This window comes from Lagopus muta, chromosome 6, assembly GCF_023343835.1.
Source record: "Lagopus muta isolate bLagMut1 chromosome 6, bLagMut1 primary, whole genome shotgun sequence".
Classification (NCBI taxonomy): Eukaryota; Metazoa; Chordata; class Aves; order Galliformes; family Phasianidae; genus Lagopus; species Lagopus muta.
In genome coordinates, this window is record NC_064438.1 from 8,875,345 (window position 1) to 8,887,799 (window position 12,455).

The window sequence follows — 12,455 nt, forward strand, 5'->3', positions numbered from 1 at the left end:
ATGTAATGTGAGTTTGTATTCAGTTTAGAAATTGTCTTAGACAGCGTAATGTTTTTTCAAATGACTTTTGCATCTTCAAGAACAGACAGCTGCCTTCTGGGTAGATCAGTTTTGAAGAGTGTTTCCTTATGTTTCGTAAGAAAATCTAAGTATATTTCAGTGTAATTAATTCCAAGATACCATTCTCATTCAAGTTTTTTATTTCTTGACAGTGTTTACTTCAACCTGAAAGTACTATAATTTGTTTGATTCTGGTGAAATCAACCTCTGTGCCTGTGTTCCATGGGGGGGGAAAAAAAAAAGCCAGGGGTCACCTGCAGCTTAGTATTTTGTTATTAGCATATATAGCAAAAGTACGCCTTGTCTGCAGGTGATGGTAATTGCATACTTGTTTTGCACAAATGATAAGGAAGTAGTTGTTTTAGATTGGACGAGACTGTGTGATTGTTGTAATAAACAATTAAAGTATATATTGAATTACAAAGTCTGCCAAGGATGCTGGTGTTTTGTGAGATGTACTGTGCAATTTAAAGTGAAACGACTGACGTGCTTTATGTTGAATGACATGCTAAGATGGTTACTACTCTTAAATTTCGTGTCTCTGGGCAGTAGTGATAAAATGCCTTCCAGGATGGAAAACGCACAGGGGTAAGCAATAGAGATACTATAGTAACTGAGTTTGCTGATGTTTGCAGATTGGGCCCGTGACGTTAGACTGATTTTTCTTTATTTCAGTACTGCAAAATTAGCTTCTGGGCAAGAGAAACATCTGTTATTTGAAGTGCAACCTGGTTCTGATTCTTCTGCTTTCTGGAAGGTGGTCGTTCGGATAATCTGTACCAAAGTAAGATTACTGTTGATTTTAATTTGACTGTAGGTGTTTGAGGACTGGTAAAATGCAACACCTGTTAGATTTCTTTCAATGCACTTGAGACAGGCAATGTATTCAAGGATATTATTTGTGACAAATCGAGTCTAAAATCTGCATTTCTGTGAAAAGCAGGTTAACAAAAACATTTTCATGATTAAGCTTAAAGTAGCATTATCCTGTGGTGCACTTACAGCCTGTTAATTACTAATTTGTATGAGCTGTGAGATGAGTCCAGCGGTGATGGGTTAGACGATCTTTAAAGATTATCTTCTAACTCAGACCAGCCTATGATACGTGAGAATCAAGTAGTACAACAGACTACAAATTTGGGTCCATAGTGGGTGAAGTTAGCCTGCAATTTCAAACAGTATTGGTTTAGCTAGCATAACTGTATGTATGTTGACTCCTTACAGAACTGATCTATAGTTTATAGTATTTATTAATATATATGCCAATATTTAACTATTAGTTTGAGGAACCTTGACAAAACTTATTATTGAAACAAGAAAGACAATTAGAAAGAACAAAGAAAACTTGTTCTTTCTAATAAGGAGATTTTTTCCCCTCTGTATCCTATCAGATAACATCCTTAAACAATCCTGAAGCCAGCGAGCATTGTTAATGTACAGTTACAGCCAAACCAACTCTCAGATTTTGTTTGAAACTAAGAACTTGCCAGTTTGTTTGCTTTTAGTTTTCATTAAGGCAGCCGCCATTGCAGGCTATTTTAAGCTGAAATGTGAAATGACTGATTATTCTATTTGTGTTCTAAGATTAACACAGTTTTTAGGCATTAGGTCACTTCTTGCTTACACCTTAATCCATTTGAGCAGTGAACATAATTGTGTTCTCCTAGAAATGTAGTCATAACTGCAATATTTTTCATAAGAAAACAGAGAAGAGCTGTGTTTGCAGATGTTAATTCTTGCCAGAGTAGGCTGCAGTTTAGGTGGCTACTGTCATGAGAACTGCAGTGCATAAAAAGAATTTTGAACAGTTTCCAATAAAAATCTGATATATAACTGCAAACAATTCTTATTTCTTAAGATAAATAAAACAAGTGGCATCGTGGAAGTTTCAAGAATCTTGAACTTGTATCAGTTTGTTCAACTTTATAAAGACATCACCAGTCAAGCAGCAGGGGCTCTTGGGCAAAGTGGTACTTCTGAAGAAGCTGCTGAGAGTTTGACATCTGTGTCATCATCCCAGGCCAGCTTATGGATGGGAAGGTACGTTGATGTACTTCTGACCACAGTTACAGCATAAATATCATTAAAGTTCTGTATAAAATCTGAAGTAGAAAGCCTCCCTGATCAAAACTGAGAGAACTTGGTAGGTGCGGTCTGTCCCATCAACATTAATAGCATATCTCTTCTATCAAGAGAACTGCAGTATATATTCTGTTGAAATTCTGCTGGCACTACTATACCTTAGCTTTCAGAACAATCATTTTAGTGGTCAGCTTTAATAATAAGCATGGTATATGCTGAACCTCCTGAATAAGGAAACAGAAGGAAATGGAATCAGCTGCAGCTACAAATCTAAAGGTTTTGACAGTGTTTGTTTAAACAGATTCTGTTATTGTTCCACTTAAACTTTCTCTTCCTCTTCTACATTTTGGCATGTGAAAGTTCCCATCTGTTGCCACTAGAAACTCATCAATTGCAGTAATAATTTAACTCGCAAGACTGGAAAAATGTGAACTGTCTCACACATGTTGACATCCTGCTTTGTTAGCTAGAGGAAAAGTAAAAGACTGAGGTCAACACCTGCAATAATTTCAGCTCAAACTGAATTGAACAGCAAGAAGCTTCTCACCATTTCTCTATGTGGATCTGTTGCAACTGCAATGCCTTACTTTTAACTTTGAGTTAGTTCTAATTCATTCCTAAGTAAGGTGGAGTTGCTGACACTGCTCAGTGTTATATGCCAGCTGTTAGATTGAGAAGAGAGTCAGCGTTGTTCTTATTAAATACATAGAGCCCACTGTTGTGGGTTTTTTTCAGTCAGGGAACTGCAGAATGTGCTCTTTTTGTTTAATTTCCCATTTCTCTTGTTTGGGAACATATAATCTTTAATTATTAGCTGTTGAGATAATAAAATGCTGGAATCAGGTAGCAAATTTTGGGCTTGTTGAGGAAAGCGTATTTTTCTGCTCTTTCTCAAATACGAATGGTCTTGGCTTACGTGTCTGTCTAGAAATAGTCTACTTCAAACAAGCCGTAACAACAAACCAGATGGTTATGCAAAACAAATTCTGTTTTACCAAAGTCAGTAGATACAAGGTTTGCTGGGTTAGTTTCATTTTCAGACTTCAAGATGGAGATGTTTGTAATCTTCATTTTTCTAATATGATAATGATAAGCTGGAATTTAGTGAGCAGGTATTTTCCAATTGTATTTTATAGCTTTTTAAAAGCTATTTTTTTTAAAAAAAGCTATTTTTTAAAGCTTTTTAAGTCTTCTAGAAAAATGCAGGCTAAAACACCAAGTATGTTACACCTAGGATGTCTGTTTGCTTTTCTGTGATATCCTCCAGTTTGCCTAAACTCTGTTCATCCTTAGATGTTCTTCAGCTCTAGAAGAACTGGCTGTCACTGACCAAATATAGCAAATATTATCTGTTTCATTCTCCTTCTTATCTGAACTTCTTCCACTGGAATAATACCTTATTTCTGCGGAACATCTACTTCCTATTCCAAAATATCCATAACTGCTTTATGCCTTCTGATAATGAGGAGACAAGCATTTCCTTAGTTTGTCACTCTTACACGTTGGTTGCTCGGAAACTAACGCCTCATATTTATTTCCTTGGAAACTACAAAGAGCACAATAACACTCTTTGACAGAGCAAATTCTCAGCTACAAAACAATAATTTTCTACACAGACACCACCATTAGCTGATTTGCAACTGATAAGCTGATTGAGCTGCTCTTCATGTTGTGGTATGACACCTGTGCATGGCCATCTGGAACTTGCCCTGTCTTTTACGTCACTGTCACCACTGCTGGAACACACAACCCACCCCATCACTGTGCTCACATCCACGGTTTGGTCTCCGTGAAAGTTTAGCAAGCTTTGATGCATGTCAGTGGGTGCCATTTCTTCCATCTGGAGGAATTCAGTGACACACCAGTGCTTCATCTGCGCTTCCGTGTCAGACACCGTTTTGTCGGAGTGCCCCTCTGCTGCCATCTCTCAGACTTGGTTGTAAATGCATAAATATTTACTTGTCCAGGTCAGTGGAAGCTGAGGATTTGGTGTACCTCCTCATGCTTGAGAAGTCTTGTTGATGGAAATATTCAGGATGCTAGTGTTATGAGCTTGAGATACAGGTATCCATTACTTGAAAAAGTTGCAGATGGACAAAATGCATCTGTCCCAGCTGGGGATTTAAGTTTTGAACTCTCCTCTGTTCCAGGAACACATGGAATTTTAACTAGAAAACTAGCTTGAGAGAGAATCTTAATTTGAAGGAACAATCACAGGGAGTGTATTGCAAGCTAAAACTGTTCTTTTCTATCCATGGAAAAGTTTTTCTCTTGGCATTTTGATGGCATGTGAAATTAGCAAACATGCATTTATAGTGATGGGTCCTTTTAAGGTGCATACTTTTGTCACATTTGCCAGTCTGACAAAGTTCGTTCTGAAATACTTCAGCCTCACAGTCTGTGAGAGGAAGGCAGATTGTTGTCCTGTCCTGCCTTTAGTGTAAACAGTGTTTCTGTTCTTTGGCTCACTCCTGTGCTTTGTAATAATGTAAGTTACAGCTTACAGTTCCTTTGTTGAAATGGAAAAGAATTTGCATAACCCTTTGCAACACCAAAAGTACAAGATGGCCAAAAAAATAAATGGCAAATTCTAACTTAGTCTAGTTCAGTTGCTGCTGCTTGCTGGTAGCTTGAGGCTGTGTTGGCTGACATGGGCTGGGATGACATAACTGCTCCATCCAAAAAAGTACATCGTCGTTGAGGATAAGTACAGGCATTCTGGGCTGTCCGTTGGTAATTTTGATGTGAAATGTATTTTTACCAGGGCACAAACATGAAACTTGATCTGTTGTCTGATAGAAAACACTGCTTCTCTTCTGCAGGCTTAAGCAGCCAACAGATGAAGATGAATGTTGCATTTGCATGGATGGACGTGTTGATTTGATCTTGCCGTGTGCTCACAGTTTCTGCCAGAAGTGCATTGATAAATGGTAATACATATTAAAGGTTATTTATCATTTTGTAGTTTGCACTGTCTATCAGACTTGTTTCTTGGTCTGACAGATTCCTTAGTTGGCGTACAATTTAATATTTAGTTACAGATCATTGTAATTTTGCTCAGAAACTAAAGAAAACAGGGCATATGCTGATGCTGACTTGTTGTGCTTCACAGCATCTCAAAAAGCTGCTTTTTGGAGAAAAAAATCAGTAGTTAGCATGCAAATATGAAGGCAAGCTGAACTATCTTATTACTGGGGAATACCTATCAAAGGGATTTTTTTCCATATGTTCTGCTTTCATTTGAAGCAAGTACCCTATTTGTTAACTTAAATATATCAGAGTTTCTCTAGGAAAATATTCTTAATAGCAGCACATTGGAATTTATGTATAACATCTCTTAAGATATGTGCTCAGCTTCATTCTTCAAGCAAACAGCTTTTCAGCTTCTGCATCCGTCTGACACATCAGTCGGAAAACAGAAATTGCTTTCTGTAGGAGAGCAGCGCTCTCCACTGGCCACACAGAAGACCTGCAGGGATTTGTAGTGTTCTGGCAGTCTAGCTTTAACTATGAGTTTCCTTGGTTAGACTTTTTTGATTAGTTAATACAAATGATTTTACACTTCAGTCATATAACACCCAAGAATTTTGTTTTGTGGCTTTCTCAGAGGCTTACCAATAAGTTATTTTTGTAATACCATGTTTGTGTAAGAAAAAAACAGCAAAAGTGAGTGGATTTGTGAATAGTCATCTGTCTTTCTAGGAACATGCTTTAAAATCTGTCAGCATTGCAAAGCTTAGTTTAACTATCTTGATGCAGAGTAGATTATATTCCACCATGGCTGATGCATCAGCTGAACTAAGTTCCAGTTACACTGTTCCTTTCTAGTATGCAGTCTCTGAAGTTTTTCTCTTCTTAGCTTGGCGAGTAACAGTCTACCAGTTTAGAGGCATAATTGCTTTGGGCACCTGAGTTAGTCGGGGAGGTGATGGGTCTCTGAGGGCCAATTGTGAACTTCAGCGGGCTGACTGACCCAGGAAAAGGGTTCTTATTTCTGCAGAGGAAGCTTATGGGGACTGGTTTCTGATGCACTTTAGCTAAATATTTAAAGATAGGAAGAGTTTGGAGTTTAGACTAGAGCACGTATGATCCTGAGTAACTGAAGAGCACGACACCACATTTATTACTGAAAAAGTAGAGCTGCATTCAGATTTGTTGGCCATCTTCCTCATAAAAAAGATTTGAAACAAAAGAAGGATTCCGGACGTCTCATCCAATGAACGTGATGATTGAAGTTCTCACTGGGTTGGTTTGATCTGTTGGTGATTTGTTGGTGGTGTTCGTTGAAGTGGGGGCTTTTTTTTGGCCAGAAGGAGAACACCAATGAAAAATCCTCATTTCTCTGGCTTTCTGACAGGAGTGATCGTCACAGGAGCTGTCCTGTCTGCCGTCGCCAAGTAACTGGGGCAGGTGATTCTTGGGTGGTTTCAGATGCACCTACAGAGGATGATATCGCTACTTACATCCTTAACATGGTAGATGAGGTGGGCCAGCCTCTCAGGCCCTGACACTGACCAACAAGCTGCCAAGAGTAGAAGTACTTGAAGCTTTTGTTGTCACGAACGTCTGGTTTTACCTCTTGTCGTTCATCTGTAGTCTGTCTTAAGTCTTCTTGGCCACTGTGAATCTGCATTACTCTTGTAAGACATGTGGTATGTGAGCCAGTTTATGTGTTTGCAGTCCTAACGTGTAATTTCAGCGAAACCTTTAAACATTTACAGAGGTTATTTTAACAATAACTTTTGATCTTAACATTTTGACTACTAGATGAAGCTACTTGTCATAGCACAGCTGCAACTGCTAACTGCTGTTTGAACATCACAGTGCACTGCTGCAAAAGATGCACCACACCAGATGGACTGACCTCACCGGACTCATCCTTAACAGCCATCCCTTTTAGATTCATGGCAAATATGAATGAAGATGAGCTAGGACTAGTTATTACTTACTTGGAATTCTACTGCTGAAACTTGAAAGACAGCGTGCTACCTATTCTTCAGTTTGCCAATTACTACATCTTTTAGTGTTTACAGATTTAAAAAATAATAATTCTGTTTGATCTGCTACCAGTTTTAGAATTAATTATTTAAAATCTGTTTTGGAGGCTGCAGACATCTGTGTAAATGTACTTGTGCGTTTTCCTTTATTCTAACTAGGTAATCTCTTTTTCAATTTGATGTTTAGCATGGTCTCATTAGCTTGAAAACGTTAAACAGTTTCACAGACAATCCTAAAAAAGGAAATCACTTCCTATATTTTTTGATCAGGAACAGCCGGAATTATTTTTAAGCATTAGGCATTTCTGAAGGAGAGACTTTATTCTAATTAGCAGTGAAGTTGTAGTTTAGCCTGGTGCTGTGGTATTATTTGCTTCCTGTGAGATTTCAAAGCAGTGAAGTGAGAAATACTAAGGATTGCAAGGTGATAATCGGACGTGCTGTGCTGTATCTCTACAAGTGCAATGTGCTTTTGCGTGGCAGGGAGAATCTTCTACTTGGAGAGCAGTTGTGTCACATGCCATGGCTTACATCGAGTTAGACGTGTGGAAAGGGACATTGAACTGGAGCACAGCAATGCATCTGTCTAGCAGAGTTGAACCTTAGAAGAGCTAAGAGACTCTCAAACAAATTGTCATCACTAGTATTCAGAAGCCTTTTGGCTTCCATAACGTTGCGGAGACCAACCGCTATTGTGCAGAATGAATACATCTATTTTTGATATTAACAAAGACTACTCTTTTATCTTGAGGCTGTTGAGAGGGAAATACTCCAGTGTATCATTTTAGGGCATATCAGCATAAATGTTGCTTACTGTAAGACTGGCTCTTTGATTGCAATACTTGTTTAAATTTGATGACGCTGTAGGACTACGGCCTTTTGTCAGGGAATAACTCTCAACCAAAAGGCTTGTGCACACACATATGCATATTTAGGTTACTTGTTTTAATTGGCTGCTATAGAATAATTTAATCATGTCAGCCTCCAGATCTTGGGAATTTCTCTATTTTATTTCTTGCTAGCAGCATATGACACCCATTGGAGTACTCTTATTGTATCATCTAAAAGCCAAGAGAGCAGAATGTGTAAATCTCTATTTAACTGTTTAAAAATTAATTTATGAATGTATATAGTTGAGAGTTATTATTTTCCTTTGTTAATCCTTTGATGTCAATGAGATATTCTTCAGAAAATGTTTGGACTGCTTGGTTGGGCTGAAAACTAATAATGGTCAGGGATTTTCCACTAAAATATTTGCAAATGTTCTTAATCGCGCACCAGTTTGGTTCCAGTTTGCTTTCTGAGCTTGCATCAATCTGTATTCAGAACACTGGAATTTTTAAGGTGTTTTTTATATTACTGGAACAGAGAAAGCATCTAAATATGCATCCAGCTAACTTTATTTTTCAAGTCTTTTGAAAATTATACTTCTGAACTGAGCTTTTATAAGCTAACTTACTGCTGAGAACTTACATGAACTTATTACAATGTAATTTTGTAATTAATGCAAACAGATTACCTGTAGCATAATGACACTTGCCAGTACTATATAAAATGATGCAAAAATTAATCAAATAGTGAAAAGTAAACTTTGTATTCTGTACAGCTTTCTTAATTAAGTTGCTTATAAGTCACATGGCTGTGATGTAGGTAATGTGTGCCTTGTCAAATGTACTGTATGTTAGATGGGGCAGCAGATAGATACCATGACACTGAAAGCTCAGTAATGTGGTGCAGGCGGTGTTTCCTAGGCTGAAATATTACATCTAGCAAACAGTCCTAGAAAGGAGTCCCAGCAGCAGGGCATGGCAATGGGATCCGGGAGCTAGACCTTAAAATGGGAATCACTACAAAAACCTTCAGGTGGTGGTGGGGCATTAAAAGTGACATTTCTTCTACTAAAGTGAAGATTTCTTACAGACTTAAAGTGAAATTGTAATTTAAGCATTGTAGATTGTATTAATAGCTAAGGACATTTCAGTATATTAAAATTTGTGTATGAATTGTGCAATAAAGTTACTTTGAATGAAATATCATAGTCTCTCAAGCTTGAGGAACCTCTCAGCCTTAATAGCACACAAGTCTGTGTAAGTATGATCTCAATGCAGCCCCATCGTGCAGTTGGTATGGTTACATGTCTCTGTGAGTCTGAAGTTCTTGAACTTAGAGGTGTGGCATTAGGAAGGTGGCTTACATGTATCTCAGCATAGAGACACACCCTGATTTTTCTCTTCTTTGTCTCAATAGTTTTTTTCTCTAAATAAATAAATTGGAACATTCTGCAGTGATGGAGACAAGCGTCCCAGGACAAAACCGAGCTGTTTTGAGGGGGAGAGGTTTTGTTTTTTAGGATACTATCATTTCCATTGTGTTTCTGATATTTTCACAGAATCACAGAATGGCCAGGGTTGGAAGGGACCTCAAGGATCATGAATCTCCAACCCCACTGCCACAGGCAGGGCCACCAACCTCCCCATTTCATACCAGACCAGGCTGCACAGGGCCCCATCCAACCTGGTCTTGAACACCTCCAGGGATGGGGCATCCACAGCCTCTCTGGGCAGCTGTTCCAGCACCTCACCACTCTCCCTGTAAAGGTTTTATTTTAAAACTTAACAATGCTATTGTTGGAAAATTCTTACTGTATTTTTCCTGTTTGTTGTTTGTTTTGTTTTTCTGCAAGAATTGAAGTGTGTCATTAATGTGAACGTTTCCTCTGCCTAGTTACTAGGATTGTCATCTTCAGAAGTCAGATGAGAAATTCAGTAACAGATGAGGAAATTAAAAATGTCAGAACTTACCACGTGACAGAGGCACCAAGAGGTAGGTGCACTTGAAGAATTAACAAACAGTTCTATTTACTGTGTTTTAAGATGAGGCACCAAATCAGTTTAACACACACGTTATTTTTGTAGATGTAAGTGGCGTATTTAATTTATATATCTTTCTTTTTGAAGGTCTGTATACAATTTTATATTCATCAGTTTTGGAAACAGCAGGCAGCCTCTGGAAGGTCTGGGCTGTAGGTTTAAAACACTTTGTGTCCCACCGAATCCTGGAACAGAAACCTTTGCAGAGTGTCTTAGAAATGTTAGAGCAGCTACAGTTTTATTGAGACGCATCCACACACACAGATGCTAATATATTCTTTATCATTTATTTGTGTGATGTTTTATGCTTCCACAAGAGCCAGTGATAAACATCATTTAACCTAGGCACAGGAGGAAAAAGCATTTTTTTACAGACATCCCTCCCCCCCTTTTTTCAGGTTGATATGTTAACTCAGCAACAAGAATAGAAAGGTTTAGCCACAAGTGAAAAAGGGTCGTATACGAGAAGGTAAGACAGGTTTGGTGTGAGGAACAATCTGTGTTACCCACTAGAAGAGTAAGAGCCTGAAGTTTGCTACAGTACTGTAAGAGAATGGAAGAGCATCGCTAAAAATGGCTCAAATTGGTAAGTTTTAAATATCAAGAAGCCATAATTAACCATTTTAGGTGAAAGTGTAAAATGCTCTGAGCTACTAGATTTAAGGAAGTCTTGAATAGCATTTGAATATTAACACTGGTGAAATGATGAGGAAATAGGATGCTCTGCCGTTCTGAAGCATCCCTCCCACCCACCACCAAATCACCACCTTCAGCAATGCTCATCGAGTCCCTTTCTTTTTCTTCTGTGTAAGCAAAACAAACTGGGGTGCAGCCCAGTCAGATCTTAACGTGGTCTGGGAAATACAAGAAGAGCAGTTTGCCCAATCTTACACTTGAGTAAAAGTGTACAGCAGTTAATTCAGATGACATTAACACTTCAACAGTGGATCTGTTCTTACATGCATATCCTAAGACTGCAAGGTTGTTTGAAACAATCATTAGAACAAAACTGCAACTTAAAACAGCTCAAGTTCCAGAACTGACCCTGAGAATCAGTAACATCTGTGTAACTAAAAGATAATCAAAAAAGGGATGTAGCAATGGAAGCTTGGAAGGATATGGCTCTGTTTCCCTAAATATAACACTTAGCTCAATGTGTTGTTAAAAGCAGCAAACAGGGATGCACCAAAAGGAGAATTTGTGCTAACGGCCACTTGTTTGGTAGTTTGTTATTGTTAAAAAGCCAGATTACTCTAACAACAAAGATTTAAATTGTTCTGTTTTGTTAACTTTGGTTTTGCTTTATTGTTTGTTTTTGGGTTTTTTTGGTTGTTGTTTTTGTTTTTTTGAGGGAGCTACCAACACATTAGAACTTGATGTTCTTGAGGTAAGGGAAGTTGGAAAGGTATTAAACATACAGGAGTTTGGTATAGTGTCAAAAAAAGCTAGGAAATATAAATGACAAACAAGAGACACACTAAAGGCAGTAACAGGTGAAACAGCCCCAAAAAAGCAATGGTTGTGAGATCAAAAATACTTAAAAGTAGAATTCTCAAAAGCATGTTACTTACTCAGACTGGATAAAGGTACTGAGGTAAATAACACTTTGTATAGAAACTTATTAGGAAGCTGTACTAATGAAGAGAACTCTTCTCCATTTTATGTAGTCAAAAGGTTGGAACCACTCTTCAGGCCATTGGAAGAAAATTCTCGGCTCCTGATAATGCATTATGTGAGCTGCTAAAATCTCTAACAGTGAGGCCAATAGGTGTAGCTGACTATAACCTTAGAACAACTTAATGTTACACAGTTGAGCCAGTATAGCACTGGTTCACAGGATTTCTAGCTGCACTAGGAGTGTCAAAAATGGCACTAGTTGAACACTGCAGACATTAAGCTAGATGGCTGAAGAGCTGACAGCAAGTCGCCCACCATCTGTCTGCAACCTTGTTTTGGATCAGAATTCCTCATCTAGCCTTGTGAGCGCTGCAGCTCCCTGGATGGCCAGAAGTCTGTTCCTGTGCTCCAGGGCTCCCTGTAGAAGCCCTACTTCAGGCTATTTCCTAAGGTCTTTTTTCAGGTTAGTTTCTTATGGGGCTCTTCCATGGCTGCACAGCTGTAGGTGATAACAGGGAATTCTTCCTTCATGCAACCACCATTCAGGACAGCAGGGGCATTAGAAATTGTCCTTGAAGGTACTGCTTTCCACTCCTGCAGCCTGAGGAGAGTGCTTGTTTCAATAAATACCTACGTTTGTGCCATCACTGAGGTGTCTGGTACTGGTGATGTCACCAGCACTCCTTCCTTCTGCGTTTACAAGGGGAAGTGAGACCTGGTCAACTTTGGAAAGGATGGGTATAGGTATCCAGGACAAGGGTCTGGCCTAAGAAACCTAAGTGGCATGAAACTTAATTGGCTAGCATTTGTTAAAATGTTGTTTACACTT

General features: G+C 38.5%; 1 protein-coding gene across 5 annotated transcripts in view; it reads left to right on the plus strand.

The window, feature by feature from the left end:
• Positions 1-12,455, plus strand: part of RNF141 (ring finger protein 141) — a 54,434-nt gene that overhangs the window by 18,645 nt on the left and 23,334 nt on the right. For 4 of the 5 annotated variants that reach the window (XM_048948389.1, XM_048948392.1, XM_048948391.1 and 1 more), the window contains exons 3-6: positions 736-844; positions 1,919-2,100; positions 4,965-5,072; positions 6,500-9,170. In XM_048948389.1, the coding sequence (XP_048804346.1) occupies positions 736-844; positions 1,919-2,100; positions 4,965-5,072; positions 6,500-6,650 (550 nt within the window). In that variant the 3' untranslated portion in view covers positions 6,651-9,170. Of the gene's footprint in view, positions 1-735; positions 845-1,918; positions 2,101-4,964; positions 5,073-6,499; positions 9,171-9,863; positions 9,963-12,455 lie in introns of those variants that run through there. The other variant, XM_048948393.1, reaches the window with a different exon arrangement.